The sequence below is a fragment of the Oryzias latipes genome, chromosome 24 (assembly GCF_002234675.1).
Source record: "Oryzias latipes chromosome 24, ASM223467v1".
Classification (NCBI taxonomy): domain Eukaryota; kingdom Metazoa; phylum Chordata; class Actinopteri; order Beloniformes; family Adrianichthyidae; genus Oryzias; species Oryzias latipes.
The window spans coordinates 22,092,080-22,113,082 of NC_019882.2; the positions used below are offsets into that span (position 1 = coordinate 22,092,080).

A 21,003-nucleotide genomic window follows, 5' to 3' on the forward strand; every position below is an offset into this window, starting at 1 on the left:
AGCACAAAAGCTACGATGAAGCTGCAGTCAAACAATCTTTAGAGTCTTTCTGACTCTAGCTTCAAATCAACAATTACTGAAGTGAATCACAAAGCGGCTCAAAACTCTTCACACAAATGAAAAAGTCAGACTGTGCTTTGAAAGGAGTTTAATGCTCAGCTTTCCTCCCAAATGAACAGAAAACTGAACTGTGAACAGACTGTTGCTGGAATAACGGTTGTTCCTTTTATAACTTAGAGCAAGCAGCAAAAACACGCTGCTGAATCCAGAAACCTGCAGAAAAGAAAACGCATTTCATTTGTAAAGCAGCTTTAAAGACAGCCAAAAGATTGCTGCAATCAAAAACAAGAAGGCAGTAATGCAAGGCGCTAAAGCAAATACAGTCCAGATGAAAGGATTGAAAAAGAAAAGCTGATGAGATTTAGATTTGAAACAGGACATGAATCTGATGGAAGGATGGATGCTCTGTTCTGACAGGACCAGACCAAAGAGAAGACGGGTCCAGACGAGGATGCAGGAGCTGAAGAGAGGAGCGAAAGACAAAAAGACATGAAGCCTGAAGGTTTCTGAGCAAATTCATCAGGAAACTGCATTTTGTGTCTGTGTAGCTTCTTTTTATGCCACATTCCTGTGACTGATGAGCCAAACATGATGAAACAGTTCAGTTTAGTTCTGTAAATGCCTGTGTCCAACAGGAAGTGACCTCAAACAAGAAAAGTGAGCATCAACCAGAGAAAAGAACTCACTACGTTTCTTTTTTACCTCACTTTGAAAAGTCAGAGTGCAGGACTCCGCCCTTTCTTATCCCGCCTCCATGGATGACATCATCTTTAAACCTTCAACAGTTCTAAGTCGGTAGAACTTCAGCTGCTTTCAACTCATTTTCAGTCCAGTCCAATCATCTCCTCCATTTTTTCTGCTTTCTTCATTTACATCAAAGTGTCAATCAGCAGAACAAACCAAACAGAAAGGACTGACTGCTGAAGGAAAGTGTCTGACTCGCTACTTCAGACCATTTCAACAGATCCTAGCAGAGTCTGAACATTATGGGAGCATTGATCTGCTCTGTGAGAGGCAGCGAACACAGGTGAGTCGACCTTTTTTACCTCTCAGAACAGAAACAGAGCTGAACATTCAGTCAGCAGGTTCCTCACATCTTCTCTGGGCTCCTGAACATCTTTGAGCAGAAGTCTTTCTCTTTGTCCAAGCTGTCTTTATATCGTCTGGAACCCAAAAGTGACACACATCCATGACTTCTGGAAAAACCCTTCCCTTCACTTGCTGCCACAGATGTTCAACTTCAAACAGCAAATCTTACATTGCCACTTTCTTCAGCAGATTGTTGATGTCGGTGTCATAGGGTTTTTTGGCCTGAGCAGCTTTCAGGAACTTCAGAGCATTCTCAAAGTCCCCCAGTTCCAGGTAAGCCTTAAGACAGATCATTTTATCTGAATGAAAGCGGGACACATCCAGAACAGTTCCAAATCCTTTCAAAATAAAGTTCTTTGCCACTGGAAGAACCTCCACTGCTCTAAAACTAAGGGAGAACATTAACTCAGCAGCTGACGAAGCCTCTTCTGACTGACCTGTCCACAGCGGAAGAGAGCCTTTGTGTTCAAAGAGTCCATCTCCAAGGCTTTGGTGGTGTACTTCAGGGCTTTGTGCCAGTTTTCCAGACGGAGCTCTGTGAGGGAAAGGTTCAGGTAGAGAGGCAGCAGTGCAGGCTGGATCTTTTCCTTCACCGGCTCGCTCTGGACCTCCCTGTTCTCCAGCACCATTACAGCCTGGCAGGAAAAGGATCACAAAATAAATACATCTCCATCAAAAACTCTATTTTACAGTAACTTTTGTGTTTGGAGCTGAGAGGAGGAAAGCTCTTCCATCCTCTGTTAGAAATGACACTCATCGACACACAATTAGGAAGTTGGAGGTGGGACTCAGCCAATTCATAAAGGTGGTAGGCCCCGCCCTAAGGAGTCTGACAGTTTGCGTTTCAAAGGCATTACACCAGGGGGCGCTGTTTTACAATTTCATTTGAATGTTGACACAAAAAGCCTTTTACAATGCAATAGTAACTTTAAAATGAATTGAAAGCAAACCATGCATTGAAATGTCATTTTTTAATATTGTATAATGAATAAATAAAAATGCATTTTCAAAATGAATGGTGTATAATTGTACACACTGGTTAGGTCAGAACTTTAGTCTGGAAAGGTTAGAATCTGCTTTCCTTGAAACGCCAGTTGGACTTTTTGTCTGGGATGATGCTGTATGCGCTCCTTCTCCTGATGGTGATTAATCCAAACGATAGTGGGACATGGTCGCCGTTAGGCCTGCAGCTCCAGTACCTACAGAAGCCGCTGGTCCTGGACCGCTGGTCCAGGACCAGCGGCTTCTCCAAACCACCAGGACCACCATGTACTTCATGTAGTAAGCCAGAGACAAAATTGGTTAGGTTTTCCTGTTCAATTTCCTAAAGGAACACCCAAAATGCAGATATTGCACCGCCTTACTCTGTTTTCCAAGTCATCAGTTCTTAAGAGCAATTTCTTATATTGATGACTTAGCTCTGCGTACGCCCGTTTCCATAGCATTTAAGCGAGTGTTCACGTCGTTCAAGCCCTCTTCGTGATCAAGTAGCTTGACAGTGACACTGTGCATTTCAACAGGCAAAATAGTCAGTTTAATTTCATCCATTCTTCTTTAACAATGTCGCAGAAAGCTTGGGGTGTGCTAGCATCAATGGCAGATTTGGTAGTAGCCTCCAGGATGTTACATTAGACTCCTTTACCTGATGGCTTGGGGGGTGTTTTCAGTGAAAGAGAGAAGCTAGCGGGAGAGTGTTTAAACAAAGGGATCATGGGAAATTTGGGCAGACTTACTCCATACCAACAACTCAGAGGTGAAATTCTGATGAGCTTCTGCTGCTCTGCAGAAACTATGTCTTAGAAAATGACAGTTTTTTTATTTGGGCTAAAAACAGCATCATTCTAATCAAAAGACAGCTGGGGACGATTTTACAAAAGATCAAAGTGTATTCACGTTTCAATATTTGCGGTTTCACGCATTCGCTGATTTTTTTTCAGTCTTGTGACTCCTCTGGTTCTTCCCTAAAACTCAGCTCTGGAAGAAAATGACCTCTCACACTTTACTGATGAAGGAGGAAACACGACTCCTGGTTTTAAGACTCAGAGAGACACTCCTAATGCGTTATACAGTACTCTACAGCAGTGTTTTTCAACCTTTTCAGAGCAAAGGCACATTTTATGGAGAGAAATTAGACTCAGTCGGATTTGTGCGTGCGTAATTCTTGATTTGTGCGTAAATTAGGATTTGTGTATGCATATTCTTGCTTTGTGCGTGCGTTAATTAGGATTTGTGCATAAATTTGGATTTGTGCGTGATTTGTTACTCACATAGTTCGTTTAGTGTATAAGTTAAAAAATTATAAAAGGAAAAAAATACAAAATGCAAATTACGTATGCACAAATTAAGATTACAACAGCTTGAAACTACTTACACACACACATCTTTAAAAAACACGCACGAATCCCTTGTTATGCACACACGAAGCCAAAGTTACGCACGGATCTACCGTGAGACTGTTTTCACGTCTCACAAATTCGTCCGTAAGTGCTGCGTTTAAATACCAGTGGAATGCTCGGTCTTTAGAATTTTCCTATCATCCCTTCTAAACGTATCCAGACAATGACTCAATCAATACATGAAGACAGTAGATGTTAGTGTTGAACATAGAGGCTACTTACTTCGGGGCTCTGACCACCGAGATGGGCCGCCATTCTTCCAATTCGGTGTCTCGGAGAATAATATACTTTTAATATATATATTAGCGTTTAAAAGTGAACGTCATATTCTCAGATAATAATTTTTATTTTCCTTTACAGTTTTTTTAAGCCCTGCTACACCCACTGAAGGAAATACGTTTAGAAGGGAAGGCTGATAGGAAAATTGTAATGACCGAGCATTCCACTGGTATTTAAACGCAGCACTTACGGATGAATTTGTGAGACGTGAAAACAGTCTCACGGTAGATCCGTGCGTAACAATGGATTCGTTCGTGTTTTTTAAAGATGTGTGTGTGTAAGTAGTTTCAAGCTGTTGTAATCTTTATTTGTGCATACGTAAATTGCATTTTGTATTTTTTTCATTTTATATTTTTTTAACTTATACACAACACGTATTATGTGAGTAACAAATCACGCACAAATCCAAATTTATGCACAAATCCTAATTTACGCACAAATCAAGAATCACGCACGCACAAATCCGACTGAGTCTAATTTCTCTCCATACCTTTTATCCTTAAAAAAAATCCTGCCACTTACCAGCATCCAAAAATCAAAAAAGGAGAAAGTCACAGTGTGTATTGATGGACAGTCCCTCTGCAATGTTTTTTTCCAAAAGTTGTAATCAAAGTTAAGTTAGTTTTCAGTAATAATTTTCAACTAAATTATTTGAAATTTTACCCTGGTAGTTGTTTTTCCCTTCAGTTTATTAACATGCAATTTTATATAACCTCACAAAAAACAAATATATTCTTTCTAAATTGTGATTTTTTTTTTAAATATTTTTTTCAATTTTAGTGCACAGGCAACTGTAATTTTTTTTAACAATTATATGATCACAATATGTTTGATACATTTTACACAAAAACTAACATTATATTGATGTTTTCTGTAGCTCCACAAAAAGTGAACATGTTGAAGTTTTATTAGTTTTTCTTTTGTCTTAATCAAAGCTGAAGTCTTTGAAAACTTTAACAAAAATCTTTTATTTCTTTTTAGATGATTAAATTGTTTCAATTTAGTTTAATTGTGTCTGTTGGCCACTTCACCTTCATCCTGTTTCTTAGATGCTGTTATTACTTCTTCTTAAGTTATTAGAAAAGTGTTTCAGTTAGAAAGATGACTTGGACTAAACTCTGGGATGTTTGGCTGTTAAGAAACACAAACCTGGAAGGAGAACTAAACTGTTGACCTCTGATTTCATCAAGAAGATTTCAAAACTGATGTGTGTTCGTTGTGGTTTAAGACGTTTGACAGGGAAGACTCATTGTAGCGCAAAGATGCTGTCACTTTAACCCAATGCATCATGGAAGTGTAGAAGAGTAGTGCCAACTCCCGCAAATGGTGCTTCAAGGTTTTGTTCACTTGTTCCACGGTCTGACACCGGATTCTGTGGAAAGCTACTTAGCTGGTATTTTTGTTGGAACTGAGAGACTTTATGAGCAGAATCAGAACAAGGAAGTGAAGACTTTAACCACTTCTGATTGGTCAGACTGATGACGTCTGAATAAGCCTCCAAGAATGATTGGTGGAGACAGTTAAAGGGGCGGGACTTTTCCAAATAAACAGAGCTGAAGCTGTGGCTAAATCACGGTACCATCATTCTTAACAAAGTGTCTTTAATAGAATCAAAAAAACAAAGAAAAAAGTATTTTATCATCTTTCATATTCCTAAATACTCAGTGTTTTATCAGGGCCTGTTTGGATGAACACAGAGCTGATATCCTGGAGATGGAAATGTTTTTAGATCAGTGAAAATGGGAAATCTCCCACGGCACACCTGGGGGGTCTTCCAGAAAGCAGGTTATGCTAGCTACCACAGAAGCTGTCATTTGCCAATTTAAAAAGGGAAATTTTGCAGGGAAGATGCATTAATATGCGAGTTCAGGGGGAAAACTTTCACTTTTGCTCAAATTAAGTTTATATCCTGATAACTTTAACAGTAGTGTTTGAAAAACCGGAATGACTGAGGATATGACTTCCGCCGAGCGGCTATATACATTGACATGTCAGCTCCGTAATATACGAGACGATCTTCTAAACGTGCTTTTAATAATGTTACGATTATTATGAAGCACCTGTTCGCCTGTTTTATTTTTAATCCGTGTGTTCAGCGCTTTTTCTGTTGAAGAGCGGAGCCGGAAAGAAGCCACAATTAGTAGCATGCTAACACGGGCTAACAGCATTAGCTTTGGGTGGCGCTGCTATCTGCATCCTGGCTGCACGTAAACGTGGGAATAACATCAGCCTTTATTTTGTCGGGACGCGACTGGAAACACAAATCTACGTGATTGTTTGAACGGTTTCTAAGGACTGAGCGACATTTCTGCTTTGAAGCTCACACCGCCGCTGTGTGTGTGTGTGTGCTGACGATCCGAGCTGTGCTCAAAGACACACACTTTTAGACCCGGTTCTGAGTTCGGTACCCCGTTCCCCTAGAGCTGCGGGACGGATCGCAGTCCTAAATCTCCCACACACACCGCTCATGTAACATAGCACCCCCCCCCCCCCCCTTCCCATCAAACACAAAGCTGTAAATCTGCGCTCCATCCGTCCACTTGACTAGTTAAGTGCGGGAACGGACTAATTCTTTTCTATTTTGTTTGTTCTTTTTTTTTGTTAAAGTCACTTCCCTCAGTTTATACTGGATCATCGCGGATGAGTCATTATTTGGGAAATAAAATAAATAAAGTAATAAACTAAAATAACGAATAGCAATTATGTAAGACAGAAAAATTAAAAACAGCGCCCCCCCCCCACGACGATATCATCGTCCATCCCGATGGTTGACAGCAAACATCGTCAACAGCCAATTTAAGGGACATCGCCCAACCTTAGTCCACATTTAGCAGGCTTATGGGTTGGTAGGAGGAGCAAGAGAGGGGGCCTTTTTCCTTCTTCAAAATCAGAGAAATAATGACTTGATTAAGTGTCTGAGGTAGCATCCCCTTAGAGTATGCCTCATTATACATGTCTAATAACAGCGGAGCTAACTTATCCATGAACTTCTGAAGGATAGCCATCAGGGCCTGGACATTTACCTGCTTGGAGAGACAGAATTGCCGTGTTAATTTCCGACAATGAAATGGTCCTGCCCAAATTATTGGCATCTTCCTGATCGACGGTAGGAATTCTCAATGTTGAAAAAAAAAATAGCCAAAGTCCACATCTGTTGGTGTAGCCTCAGACATGTATAATGTTTCGTAAAATTCTTTAAAGGTTTGGTTAATCTGAGAAGGCTCTGTAGTAATACCCCAAGGGGTTAGAATTTTTTAGATTTGCTGCAAGGCTGAAACCCGTCTAATTTGGTGTGCCAAAAGTTTGCTTGCTTTATCTTCATGTTCAAAAACTGGGTACTGGACTGAAGCATTAGCTCAGTAGTACGATATGTCATAAGGGTGTCAAATTCAGCTTGAAGAGAGAGAGACCCTCTTTATAAATATTTGGAGAAGGGGAGACTGCATTCATAGCATTCCAGCTGTAATATTTGCTGTCTCGAGTCATTCAGTTTGTCACGCCTCAGTTTTTGTTCATAGTGAATATAAAAGATTATCTCCCCTCTAATAAAAGCCTTGAAGGATTGCTCTGCTCGAACTCTTTGACTATTCCCGCCCGCATATTTTCCATCATTCCCTCCATGCGTGCTAGCATACGATCGCTAGCATCCGAGGCGGGGTCGATGGGCAGCTCAGGTGAGGCTGGAGGTTTGTTGCGGCCTGATTTCCCCATCTCAGATTTCCCTCAAGATGTTGTGATTCAGACGAATTTTCGGAGCGGAAAAAGCAAGACCTGGCGCCGTGCAAGTGACTAAAAAAAGGTGTAAAATATGAACACGTCTCACATGTTCAATGATCCACAGCGCCCCCGTGTTTATTCTTTTCAGTGTAATTTTATTTCTTTGTTGCTATTTTGCAGGCTCTGTTTGCTGCTTTAGCTGGTGGATCTGCTGGCTGTCATTTTACAGCAGCAAAGTCAGGGTTTGCGCCGCGGACTCATTGCCGTGACGTTGTGCTACTGTGGACTTTATAGTTTTGGACTCCAACCGGAGGCCGGACGACAAAAAGGCATTGATGGCTACTAATGTTAAAGGATGTTGCCAATGAACGTCAGGACTTTGCACTGAGCCTGGGAGTCAGCCGTTGAACTTGTGGGTGGGGTTATATCTGGGCCCTGGTGAGACCGAATACATTCTCATGGTGGTATTTTAGGATGTCTGTGTTCATTTGTCTTTCAGCAGTAGAGTTGTTTGTTTTTATTGTTTTCTAGTGGAAACCATTTTACCACATAAGCAAGACTGCACTAACAATTCTTGGGGTCCAATACCCAGGCCCCACACACAGACATGTGGCCCTCAGCAGGTCAGAAGACAAAAAACTGCAACAGCTTGCCTGTTTGTAGCTGCCTTTAGCCCGGTAATGTTGGCTACAGCTGAAGTAGTGGTTGCCAAGGCTGCGCAGAGTGTTGGTCACCTCAAGAAGCTCAGACAGAGGAACTGAGCTCTGCTCCTCCTGAGGACCAAAGACACGAGAAACAAACCTCAATTAAGAGAAATAACACATTGAAACTGATGTGTTATTCATGACTCCTCCCACCCTTCCACACATACTGACCGGACTCATGGCGAAAAACTCCTCCACTTGTCCCGAGTCAAAATAATCCACAATCTGAACCTCGTACAGAACCACAGCAGCTGCAGGGATGAGGGGTGGACAGCCCAGATCTCCATAGGCGTACTGCGGCTGGAGGAGGACACGGGAATGCTCCCCCCTCTTCATGGTCAGCAGGCCCAACTCCAGCCCCCATAATGTTAGGTCTGCACCACGGCACACAACAGACTGGGTTTTAAAGACATGCCCTTCTGTCAGAACAAAAGCAAATCTGAAGAGTAATGGTGTATCAATTAATCAATCGATTAATCAACTTCTATTCCTACAATCGAACAAGATCGATCTGTCTGATGCAAGTTGTCAATCAAATCAACTTAAACCATCAAACAATTGCAAATGGAAATAAATCAATTATATCAACCATCTGGATTGAGGTAGAGTAGGTTTGTTTTTACAATAAAAAAATGACCAAGTGCTTCAGTGGACAACACACACGTGATGTCATCAAACACGGATCAGTCCATCATTCCAGTCCAAAGTGTGGACAGACTTTGAATAAAGTCATGTGACCATCCAGTGTCTAGAATGTTCTAAGAATGTTCCCTTTGGATTCTTTGGATGTGGAAAAACAACAGTGGTGAACTTTAGGAAACTAACATGTGAATGGATTTGACATTCATTCTAGTTTACTTGTTGGTTTGGACACAGATTTCATTTAACTTGATGATCTGGAAGAAATCCAAGAATCTGGAAAACTGTTCAGTAGCAGGAATTTCTGTCTGAGTCTGACTGCTGGAAGTTTGGATGAAGATGATCTGGATCCACTTCAGGTCAGAGAACCGGATCGTTTTAGAATGAACCAGTATTGGCCATGAATCAGCAGCCACAAATTATGATAGGAACCTAACGGAAGAGGCTTCTCTTACCCCTCCCCATCTTCAGAAGGCGGGGGTGCTTAAGGTGGGTGGTGGTTTCGAAAGGCTGGTCAGAATATTCCAGGTAACCGGAATAGTGGACTGCAGGGAGAAGAAAAACACTGGTAGCACCAAAGTAGCATACTAAAAAGGGCTGTAACGAGTACCTGGATACTGAAATATAGGAGAAAATAGGTACTGAAAAATAGGAGAACAAATTTTAGCGATGTCTTGAAATAGCTGGTTTGCAATCTGTATAACAGTGCCGAACGCAGAACAATGTTGTATTTTAAGTTTAAAAAAACTAAACGCATTGATTGTGTAGCGCTACCGTCCCCAGAAGTAAACAAGTCTTTAAAGCAAAGTGACTAAGGAAGTTCTCATTTTCCAAATAGAACTATCAATCATTTTTTATACATCATGGCAAAGACTTTGAAAAAAGTGGTAACTCTGACACCACAACTTGTAAAGCAAGAGAAGAAAAAACCAAACATCAACCCAATCTACATGTCTACCACCACAAGCTGCTGACAAAGTTAAGCAGGAACATCCTCTTCCAGCTAAGCAGGTAAAAGAAGTCAGTGCTTCGCTTTCTACTTGATGAAGATGAGGTGATCATTTGTAAAACTTAACCAACGTGTCACTGGAAGAAGCTCCCAGAGACATTTCCAGGTATAGAGGAGAAACGACCATCCAGCAGTTTTGGAATGCAAATGCTAGAAAGGTTCCCCTCTGGTCAAAGCTGGTAAAAACCTTCCTTTGTGCACAATCAAGTTATGGAGCTGGGAAGTAAGAAATTAGCAAATGATGTAATAAAAAACAAAGCATCTTTTATGAAGATAGAAAGACGGAAACAGTACAGTGCATGCATCAGCTGCAGCTCAGACTCTGTCTGCCCCTCTGCTGCTGTAAATTCACTTATTGATTTACCAAAGAAACAATGAAAAGGTCCCTGGGACAGGCTGGCGACCTGTCCAGAGGGCCCCCTGCCTTCACCCACAAGTGGCCGGGATAGGCTCCAGCAGCCGCGTGACCCCGAAAGGGAATAAACGGAAGAAGATGAATGAATGAATGATGATGAACAATGAAAACCCACACAGATTAAAGTACATTCATCTTATCTTATTCATGTATTTTTAAGCTATATTTTGCTGGTGAGGCTGTCTCTCCTGACTACATGTCACTAAAGTATTAAATACCACTTCTTTCAAAATCCTTGTGTTTTTACTTGTTACTTTACTTGAGTTCTGTTCTAAATAAACGTGTAAAGGATGGTGATTAAACACAATTTCTTTCCATTTCCATACAGTAAACAGACATTCATACAGCAAACAGAATCGTGGTTTGATCTGTGAATCCAATTGACTCGTCTCCTAGGCAACAACAATCCACAGCCCTAAGAATGAACGTACAGGAGAATCTGCTCTAACCTAAAACTGAAGCATTCTGAGGGACAGGAGGGCCCTCCCCAGGATGGAGCACCTCCTTCAGGACCCCCCGGTCTCCCAGGACGTCGTCCATCCGCTGTTGGAGCAGGTCAAAGGGAGTCTGCAACAACACCACCAAACACTGCAGCATCCAGCCATGTAGTGGTCAATGACAGCCCCCCTCCCACATGGGCTGTCCTGAAAGACTTGGCAGGAATAAGGTCCCATTTGGAAAAATAAAAAACAAACAGAAGTCATGCTCTTCTGGAGCTCTGACTAAAATGTAGATCTGAACATAATCTTCATCGTTGTCACCATCATTAATTAACCACCAACTGCTCTGCGCCTCTGCCCTACACAGTCACGTGACTCGCTGGGCCTTCCTCTCGCCCACGTGTCTGCAGAACCCCGAGCACGTACCGGGAAGCTCCCCGTTCGGCGGCGTCCCCGCAGGAAGCCGTTGGTCGCCATGGGGGCGTCTGCGTCGCGAGGGGGGAGGTGGTCTGGTTCTAACGGCCCAGGCATTAAACCAGGCCGGAGGCTGCGTGCGCGTTCCCGGGCGTGAGGTGGAGCGAGCAATCAGCTCGCAGCTTTATTTAAAATAAAAAAAAAACTTTATTTAAAACTCTACGCAAGCACACACATCTGGACAGGATGGTGAAAGGGTTTCTCTGTAAGGCCTTTTTTTCTTAGTGAAGCTAAGGATCGTTTTCATTTAATTTGTTCTGATCAATGGTTTCTGTTGTAGAAAAAATGTAAGAAAATAGGTTTTTGAGTCTTGGCTACTTGTTGTCTATTAATCAATAAAAACATGGCCCTGGATTGGAAAAACTCTTTACAAATGAATTAATTTGAGAGGGCTACAGGAACGTTCAGAACCTCATCATTGCTAACTCTTTCTCAGTGATGGCGACTGGTTTGGACAGATTGGCAGTGATTTAAAGAGTGATCAGTAGATCACACAAGGCAGATCACACAAGGCACACACCAACAGACTCAAGAACAGATTTTCCCCACAGAGGGCAACCTTCTAAACAAAATATGAACCTGGGAAAAACAAAAAATGCTCTAACAACTGTATACCTATCACGTGCAATATAACCAGTACAGAAAGGGCACTAACGGTTTGTGCAATGCATGTATGTATATATCCATAGTTCCACAAATTATTTTATTGTTCTTCTCGTTTTATTTCATACATGTATATTGTTTAATTAATATTGTCCAAAGAGCTGGAGATCACCAGGACTTGTTGTCAGAAGCTTTTTGTGTAACAATGACATTAAAGGGTTTCTGATGCGTGTTAAGTGTTCATCCACGGCATGCCCATGTCAATGTTGTCATCAGGTTCATAATAACCAGCTGTTTGTGTCAGCAGTATTGAGATGATGCTGGTCACTGTGAGTGTGTCTGAGGTTCTGCTCCTGCAGATGTAAACCAAAAAAATCAATCAGGCTTCATTCACCAGACAGGGGATTGGACCGGTGCCATGTACCAACGTTTTCCAGGGGAGAAAGTTACAACTGACTTATTTAAAGGATGATCATTGGATTTAGTTCTGTTGGCTTTGTGTACATACAGTTTATGTGGATTATATTTGTGTATATTTTTGCCGTTGCAGCCAAAACACAGTAGACATTCTCTGCCATCTTTTATTTCACATGTCACCACTCCCTCAGACTGAGACACTTTCTGTGAAAAAACCTCTGATGTAATGTAAGTGAAGGTAACACCACACACATATTCTATACATTGCTGCAACTTTCATGCACCAGTTTCCCTTTCATTCTAATGACCTCCTACGGCTTTGCAGAAACAATGTCGTAGTAAACGTCACAGGTTTTTTGATTTTGGCTAAAAACGACATCATCATGATCATAGTGAGACTATAATAAAGGACAGTATCAATAATAAAAACATGATCACTGATCGAATGAAGATTCATAAGGATACTGTAAGCACCATAGATGAAAGAGGTTTATATTTTTTCTCCTTTCTTTTTAGATTAGCTTGTCAGTTTGACACGTAATCAATCCTAACATTTGTTCTCAGATCAGGAATGAAAACTATTCTCAGTTCTCTTTTCCCTTGTTTTTGCAGATTGACGTGTGGAAAGAAGCAGTTCAAAACAATGAAGTGTCAGCAAAAAGGTCTGAAAAGACCTCCACATAAAAACTCAGGAACCACGTTTGATGAAGAGAACGGTTTCATCCGTCCATCACCTGGCTTCATCCTGTTCAGGATCACTGGAGTCCATTCCAGCTACTGTAGGCCAAAGGCAACGCCACACACTCAGACACTCACAGGCAAACACGGAAAGGACCCCACTGGGATTTGAACCAAGGCCTTCTGGCTGTGAGGCAGCAGTGCTTGCAGCCTGCATTTTAATCTTCATGAAATAAAGTATGTAAAGAAAAATATTTTATAAAGGAAATACATAGACGCTGTCATTTAATTAAGACGATTCTTTAATGAGTCTATTTGTTTCTAGTTCCAACAAGAGTAGAAAACATCCGATTCAGTCGATTTCATTTCCCATTTGAGAAAGTTCAATACAGAGATATTATGAGAAGACTAATTCGATCAAGCTGGGTCTGTAATAACACTCAAAATATTTTTTTGATTTTATTCAACTCTAGTTTGTGGAGCATTTTAAATGACTTTGTTAACGATACAGTGTTTAATTTGGATATGATACTTCTCTATAGTTACAATCTTAAAAATATACAAAGAGAAAAATGTGGTTGCTTCAACATTATTATTGCTTGAGTTCCTGAAAACAAGGAAAAACAATGTTTTGTTGGAGAGTCAGAAAGCAATGTGACTTCACCTGACAATAACCAGGTTAAAGCTAGTTTACATCAGAAGTTTTGAAGTTCGGCTGGATAGACAAAGTTGTTCCTGAAGAGTTTGTAGGCCAGAAGCTGTCCTCCAAATATCATCATCACCAAGCCTGAACCTGCAAAGACAGGAATGAGGTTAGAGTTGAGGTAAGCGGCAGCAGTTTCATAGACTGAATGAGCGTGAACGGACAAAGTCATTAACCCCTAAGAGGCCAAAGAAGACAGAATTCTCACCCAAAGCAATCCACCAATGCTCGGCTGAGGGGAAATCTGACATCACTGCAAAATCAAATGGAGAGACTGTATGTAATCTGAGGGGTGGGGGGAGTATTACTATTACTAAAGATACAAGTTCACAAAAATTCTAGAAAAGTTGAGACACTTTGACAAAATTAGATGAATTTTCAAACAAAAATGTGACACTTATGATGGGATAGCCTTCAGCGGCCATGATTGAATTATCCTGTCAAAGTAGAGCAAAAACAGAAAACTTGAATTTGTTTAGATCTTTGTTTCTCAGAGGACTTTGCATCAGTCAGGAATGAACAGACATCTATGATAATGACAGCATTGAGGATATTTTTGCATGCCATGGTGCTCTCACACAGTGACACAACTCTCAAACAGATAGAAACTTTGTACAAAAAAGGAACTGAAAATATTTGCCAAGAAACCCATTTCATATCACCACTGTTGGAAACGTACATTTTTTTCTCTTGTGAAAATTATAAATACGTTAAATTTGCATGTGCAATATACAAATCCTTTATTGACTTGCAACTGCTCCATTAAGGGAATATGTCAAGTTGATATTTAGACCTGGTGCACCCATTAGGTCTGTAGTCAGGGGTGGGACCCTACAGGCGTGCCAATTGTGGACAATCTGTTCAGGACTGTAACATCTGCAACAGTGTACTCCTCCCCCCAAAGAGAGGGTCCAAGTTTTAATACATTTAAGAAGCAACTTAAAAACGGGCTTAAATCCAAACAACAATGCACACACTTTTGAAGAGGTCATGTCAACCAACTTCAGGAATCTGCTAATGTAAATGTTGTATTCAGTGTTGAATGCAAATCAGATTTTGACTGTTTATCCCTTGTGCTATCCTAGGCACTTTAACGTTGGGAGTTGGGTCATCTAGACCCACTAGACAGTGCTCTGAACCTTTTTTCTTCAATGATTTGTGATCTTCACTGGTGTCCATGGATTACATGAAATCTTTCCACCTTTATCCACCTTTGTCATGGTAGGGAGAACACCTCAAGGTAAGGGGGGGTCATCTAAGATAATACAAGGGGTAAATGGTTTCAAAATTATCATTTATCAATTGACATGACCTTTTTTGATGAACTGTATAGAGTCTACTCTATTTTAACCTTTAAACTCATACTACATTTCGTGCTAATACCATTCTTATTGTTGATTTGAAGTGTTTTTGATGTTTGTTGTTGGCAAACCTACAACTTGTCCAAAAGGATGAAAATTAGCTTTGTAGATAACACTGGCACAAACTACACTCTGATAGTCTTAGTTCCTCATTTCTAACAGTCAGGCTGCAAGAACTGAGCTCGCAGTTATCACATGATCATTAATGAGCCCCTTGCACAGTGTGTAGGGTTTTACAGGGAAAAAAAAGAAAAATCTGTGTGACACACCTGCGTCTAACCTACTTCACTTCACCCTTAACTACCCTTAACTACCACCAGACAGGGAATTGGGCCGGTGCCATGTACCAACGTTTTCCAGGGGAGAAAGTTACAACTGACTTATTTAAATGATGATCATTGGCTTTAGTTGTGTTGGCATTGTGTTCATACAGTATACAGTATGTATGGCTGCTTGAAGGTGCAGTGGTTAGCGCTCGTGCCTAACAGTAAGAAGGCCCCCGGTTCAAGTCCTGGCTGGGGGGACCTGAAACAGAACATCAATGGGGACCTTTATTTGTAGAGAATAATTTGTTATTTTTTATTTCTTTCTGTTGAAAGAACAGGTCATGTGTTTGGTCTGTAGTTTTGATGAACTGTCTGAAGTTTCCCCCATGTTTATAAAGTGGTTTGATCAGCCACTGCATGCAGCATGTTCCTCTGGTGTTTCTTCTTGGTTTTTTTTAGGTTGTCGGCCTATTTAGTTGGTTTGGTTAAAGTTTAGACAATTACTTGAGTTAATTCAGTTTCTGTTGACCTCTTTTGAGGTCTGAACTGACCTGCTACTTTCCAGATCTTTCACTTGTAGGGAAAATCTGGAGCTTCTTTAAAGGAGAAATGTCAAAGACGACCACCAACTCAAGCCGGAATGGGACCAAATCCAAAGCCAAAATCTCAAGAACTCAAAACCTCTCAATGCTCAAACATCTTTGAACTACTAAATGAAGAAGTGCTGCTGCATTATGGTAACCATGGGAACCACACTCCATTTTGAGTCCTGCAGCAGCATCCCATTTGAAATGAACTAAATTAGTGGATGCAAGACTCACATTTCTCTAATTCAATATTTACTGTGAATTTTCTGTTGGCTCATGAGATCTGATAGTTATTATTTTTTTCATACCATGTACATTTTGTTGTTTTGTGTAACATGGTTACACCCGTTATAGTGCAGAGCAACTGCACGTGTGGTTATGAACAACAATAAACGCCAGCATATCCTGTTATTAGATATGAACTGCAATCCCATCAGCTTCTCTGCTCTATTGATCCTTGTGTGTGCACATGTCTTTGTATTACCTACTACTGTCAAGGCAACATGCAGCAATGTGACAGTTATGGCGTAATCCCAGACCCACTCCTCCACGATCCAGGCAAACACCAGGCCTCCCAAAACATATGTCACTTCTGTGGAAACAACTTCTACTGGAGAAAGAAAGAAACAAAGTCAACCCAGCGGCACCCATGTCTTTACAGTTTAGCTTTACACTCAGACTCTTCTTAACAGCAAAGACAGTAATGAGGCCAGTGTAGTGTCCAGATATGTGAGCATCTACACATGGAAGTGAGCTACAACATCTATGATCTGGTTCAAAGCAGGATTTTTCTTTCTACTCTTTGATCAATAAATCAACTCCGTGGTCTGGTGGTGCACCGTCTCCCATGAGATTGTGAGTTCAACTCCACAGTCTGTGCTTGTGAAAATGTAAAAATGGGGCTGATTGCTCTCCTGCTTGAATCTCAGCCAGGTTGGATTGATTTCAAGGTTCCTGGGGGTTTTCCTGGAGCGGCTCTCACTGAAGCTAACTGCTCATCCAAGGGAGGGGAAGAGAGCTAATTGGAATGAGGACAGAAATCAGTAAACTGGCCTGTGTCCATTCAGTAGCTTTTATACAATAACAGCTCAGCTGTTTGTTGTATTGTGCTGATGTTATGGAGAATCCATAGAATAAATGATAAAATATTGGAAAAATTATGGAAGTTGACAAATGAGTATGTACATGTGGAAATGTGGCAGAATGTAGGTGTCGCTGTCGTGAGATAAAATTAAAACTTTATCGATGTCACAGAAGGGAAATTCAGTGGAAGTGACTGGCTCAGCTGTCAGAGAACAGACAACCTGCAGTAACCTTCCTGTTGTGACATTGATGGTCGTCTCCCTGCAATGACTCACCCATGTATTTGGGGCTCTGCCATGATGGCTGGGTTGTGTAGTCAAAGGGAGCCATCAAGCTGTTGATCTCATGAACCCTACAATCACAGCAAAAGATGAGAGGCCTGACTAACAGCTTCTCCTGGCCTGTTGGCCACAGCGTACCTGAACAGTCCGATGCAGAGACTGACTGCAATGTAGTACAGGGAGTAGAAGCACACCATGCACATCAGCAGGTTCTGCAGAACCACCTGAGGAAAGATGAGGAACAAGTTTATGCTGCAGCAATTCATGCTTCGTGTTACAGGATTGAGGAGGAGACAAACAAACAGCATGAATTAATGTGTTATTTGCTGACTTTGTCATACATGATCATTTAAAGAAATTCCATGTTGTGTTATCTGAATGAAAAACTGTAGAGTTTTTCTACACAGAAGGTTTCAATGAGTACATTTACACAGATCAGTTCACTCAGATGCTTTAATTTCCTCTTAGCCTAAGACCATGACATCACTCAGTTCAGAGGTCAAATCTTGGTCACAGTTGCTCTGCAGAAAGACAGGAAACATTTTAATTTCTCTATGATCTTCTCTTGTCTCAAGTACAGCTCATCTTCTGAACCCACTTTCCTCTACAAGCCCACCCCCCAGCTTCACCCAAGGTCAGAGTCACTGCAGCCCACTGTGGTGTCAGAGATGTGCAGCACAAGGACAAAAGAAAAAAGAATTTCAGAGGACATTTGCTGAGTTTACTATGTTCATGTTCTTCTTTTATTCCGGCTGCATCTATGACAGAAGAACCTGGCTGCTCCACTAACAGCAGAGTTTGGGGGCAAACCTGAATTTAAAGTCAGCTGTTGTGATGTCTGTCATTTCACTGACGTTTGGTAGACCTCTATGATAAGAGTCTCTTCAGCCTGAGCTCTGACACAGCTCTGCTCCGGTCTCTGAGTCTCCACTGGGACGTCCCATCTCCAGACAGTCAGTGTGTGCGCCTATTGAAGCCTCCTTTGATCTGTGACTGCCTGCATTCTGAGGACTTAACCCTTTCAGGAAAAGCAAAAATTCCTTAGGAGTAACTGATAATGAGTTCAATTTCTAAGCCAGGCCTGACTGGCTAACACACATGCTTGGATGGGGTGGGGGGTCACACAAGTCCTACTGGTTAGACTTGTAATTTCCTGTCAAACGTTGTGATTGGGAGTTCTTTGAAGCAGGTTAGCAATCAAACCCGGTGACTAAAATGAGAGTTTTTCTGACCAAAGGGTCAGAAAACAGCAAAGGTTCTATGTTTACATGGATTCTGGAAGGATTGGATTCTTTGAGAACTGAAAAGCAGTCTCCGTTTACTGCAAGATGTAAAAATTCTACCTTCTGAGGACAGTTTGGTGGTGGTTAGTGGTCCTGACGTGCTTACTGACATTCACACAGCTCCACCCCTGTCCTTAGATTTTGAAGTCTAGAGGAATTTGCTGACCTGAAAGACCTTGTGGAAACCCCTCAGAGGACCTTCACCACAAAACCAACGTTTTCCTGCCATATCAAATTCCCTCAATTAAATGAAGTTAAATCTGCTCTTCGTCTTGGAGTTCTACCCCCAAAATGAGTCAGAAAATATTCAGTCAACAGAATTTGATGAGGTGCATTCAAATCCCCTCAAGTAGCATGGAAAGCTAAACCAAAACCATTTAAAAACATTTTCAGTGTTGCCTAGAGCACCAGTGTATCTGCAAATACATAATGTATTTTTTAAAGAGCACATCCAGTTCCACAGAGACTGTGATGTAGTAAACCTGCGCTGCAGACACCCCCCCTCCCACCACCACCACCTTTCCATATGTAAGGCATCTCCTTACCCAGGTTTCAGAGGGTGTGGTCTTGAGTGAGAAGGCCCCATGGCGTTTTATGAGTGTGAATCCACAGCAGCGACAACAGTAGTCCAACAACATGAATGGTTGTTGGTCCTAATGGAAGAAAAGAAGCCTACGTGTCTGAGAGTCAGAGCCTGTCAGGGAGGAGGGCAGGGATGGATTAGGAAAGATTGGATTACTGCTAAGACCTGGCAGTAAACCTGAAAAGAGATAAAGGCTAGCACACTGTAGTACTGATATCTACACAGAAACACAAGTCCAAAGACAAACGTGGCTGTCAGCATTTCAGAAACCTTTTCACATATGGACTCTAAGCTTTTTAGCACTGCTGAAGCTCACACTGGGCCTAGGTCCAGCAGAGACAGCAGGCTCATTTTATGGCAGAGAGTTGGCAGAGACACTTCCGGTGACGCCTGCCAAGGATCTGCAGCAGCTCCATCCTCCTCACACTGCTGTGAGCACAAAGACAGTGAGAGGCAGTGAGGGGAACATTTCTGATGCACATTGAAGAAAAAAATCACCAACTACGTAATCGTACTTTTAACCCTTGTGCTATCATAGATGACCCCCCCCCCCCCCCCCCCTTACATTGACGTGTTCTCCCTACCGTGACAAAGGTGGATAAAGGTGGAAAGATTTCATGTAATCCATGGACACCAGTGAAGATCACAAATCATTGAAGAAAAAAGGTTCAGAGCACTGTCTAGTGGGTCTAGATGACCCAACTCCCAATGGCAAAGTGCCTAGGATAGCATAAGGGTTACAGCAAAAGCTGATAAAATCTTCTAAAACTGGCTCATTCTTCACCCTTGTGTTTATATTCATAACTTTGTGAAATGTTTTTAAAAAAAACGTCAAATTTGTTATTCATTGTTTTCTTTGTTGTTGTAAAAGCCACAAACAAGAGACCAGGATAAAGAAGACCACTTACTGTAGTTCTGTTTACATAGTCCAAATTGAACAGAAGCCTCACAGCTCCATCTCAAGCTGGTTAATCGGCTGATTACTTCTTTCTACAAAACAGACCAAGTCTAAATTCAACTTCAACTTCTTCGAATGTGTGAATGGATCTTCTGACTGTAAAGCACTTTGGGCTTGAATCAAGGTTTAAAAACTCCACATAAATGTCATTTGGTTTCCACTGGAGGGAGTGTGATGTGTCAGAGCTGCTTCACCTACAGCATCAGCGCAATGAAGTGATAATGAAGGAAGAGTAAGTGAAGGAAAAAACACAAACTGTATAAATTACTTACACTTTTAGTTATATAATAGTATGAAATGAATCCTCTATGTAAATGATCAACATATTTATACACACGCTATGTTAACTTTGTGAGTTGTCATCCAGCATCTGCATTTAGGACTTCTTTTCCACACCAACCAGCCTCACGTCCTTCTCTACATCCATCAACTCGTGCGCTCCTCTTTCCTTTTTCCCTATACTCTTTTTTTATTTTTGAAAAATGTCTTCAGCACCGATTAACTCTCTAGTTTTTCTGTCAAAGTCTCTACATTCAAACTTCTTACTAAGTTCTTCTTGCCTTTTTCTCTGTCTACAAAGACGTCTCCCTCCTCTCCTTTTCCAAGCTGACATTTAGCATAATAATAAAAAAAACAGGGGAGGCTCCTCCATTTTCTGATTAGCTAAAAGGGTCATGCTTTTGGCAGGAGCGTTAAAGTCTTACTTTGTTTCATCATCAGCCTCCTCACCCTAACACTTTCAGCTGATTGAAGCTCTGAGTCTGAAAAGTCTGAAAAGGTTCAGCTTCCTCAGGAGTTTCTTGCTTGTTCTTTTATGGTTTTTGAAATGACAATTTGTGTCACGGTCAGTGAAAATGAATAGTAAACGCTCCAGAAATGGAATGCTCTGTTACAGTTGGGAACTTCAGCAAAAGTCAGTCAGGATCTGGGCTGAAAGAAGATTTTCTTCTTCTTGTACTTTAGTTATGTAAAACGCGA

The 21,003-nt window shown here is 41.3% G+C and overlaps 2 protein-coding genes across 6 annotated transcripts; both read right to left on the minus strand.

Moving 5' to 3' along the window:
- Window positions 1-131: 131 nt before the first annotated feature.
- On the minus strand, window positions 132-11,338 carry fkbp6 (FK506 binding protein 6). Of its 4 annotated transcripts, none has more exons than XM_020714728.2 (9): window positions 11,175-11,338; window positions 10,758-10,875; window positions 9,340-9,429; window positions 8,417-8,619; window positions 8,195-8,314; window positions 1,587-1,784; window positions 1,319-1,428; window positions 1,155-1,223; window positions 132-273 (listed from the first exon to the last, which is right to left on the minus strand). In XM_020714728.2, exons 1-9 carry the CDS (start codon window positions 11,277-11,279, stop codon window positions 234-236), a joined length of 1,053 nt encoding a protein of 350 aa, XP_020570387.1. In that variant the 5' UTR covers window positions 11,280-11,338; the 3' UTR covers window positions 132-233. The 4 variants fall into 4 exon arrangements, with proteins under 4 accessions (XP_020570387.1, XP_020570386.1, XP_011490382.1 ...); XM_020714727.2 differs by having other exon boundaries at window positions 132-520; XM_011492080.3 differs by having other exon boundaries at window positions 1,107-1,223.
- Window positions 11,339-13,201: 1,863 nt separating this feature from the next.
- Window positions 13,202-19,341, minus strand: tmem244 (transmembrane protein 244). Of its 2 annotated transcripts, none has more exons than XM_011492082.3 (6): window positions 19,030-19,341; window positions 17,340-17,425; window positions 17,196-17,272; window positions 16,322-16,444; window positions 13,832-13,876; window positions 13,202-13,713 (listed from the first exon to the last, which is right to left on the minus strand). In XM_011492082.3, the coding sequence occupies exons 1-6, from the start codon at window positions 19,120-19,122 to the stop codon at window positions 13,616-13,618; spliced, it is 522 nt and encodes a 173-aa protein (XP_011490384.1). In that variant the 5' UTR covers window positions 19,123-19,341; the 3' UTR covers window positions 13,202-13,615. The 2 variants fall into 2 exon arrangements, with proteins under 2 accessions (XP_011490384.1, XP_004083984.1); XM_004083936.4 differs by having other exon boundaries at window positions 16,322-16,447; window positions 19,030-19,326.
- Window positions 19,342-21,003: the final 1,662 nt, after the last annotated feature.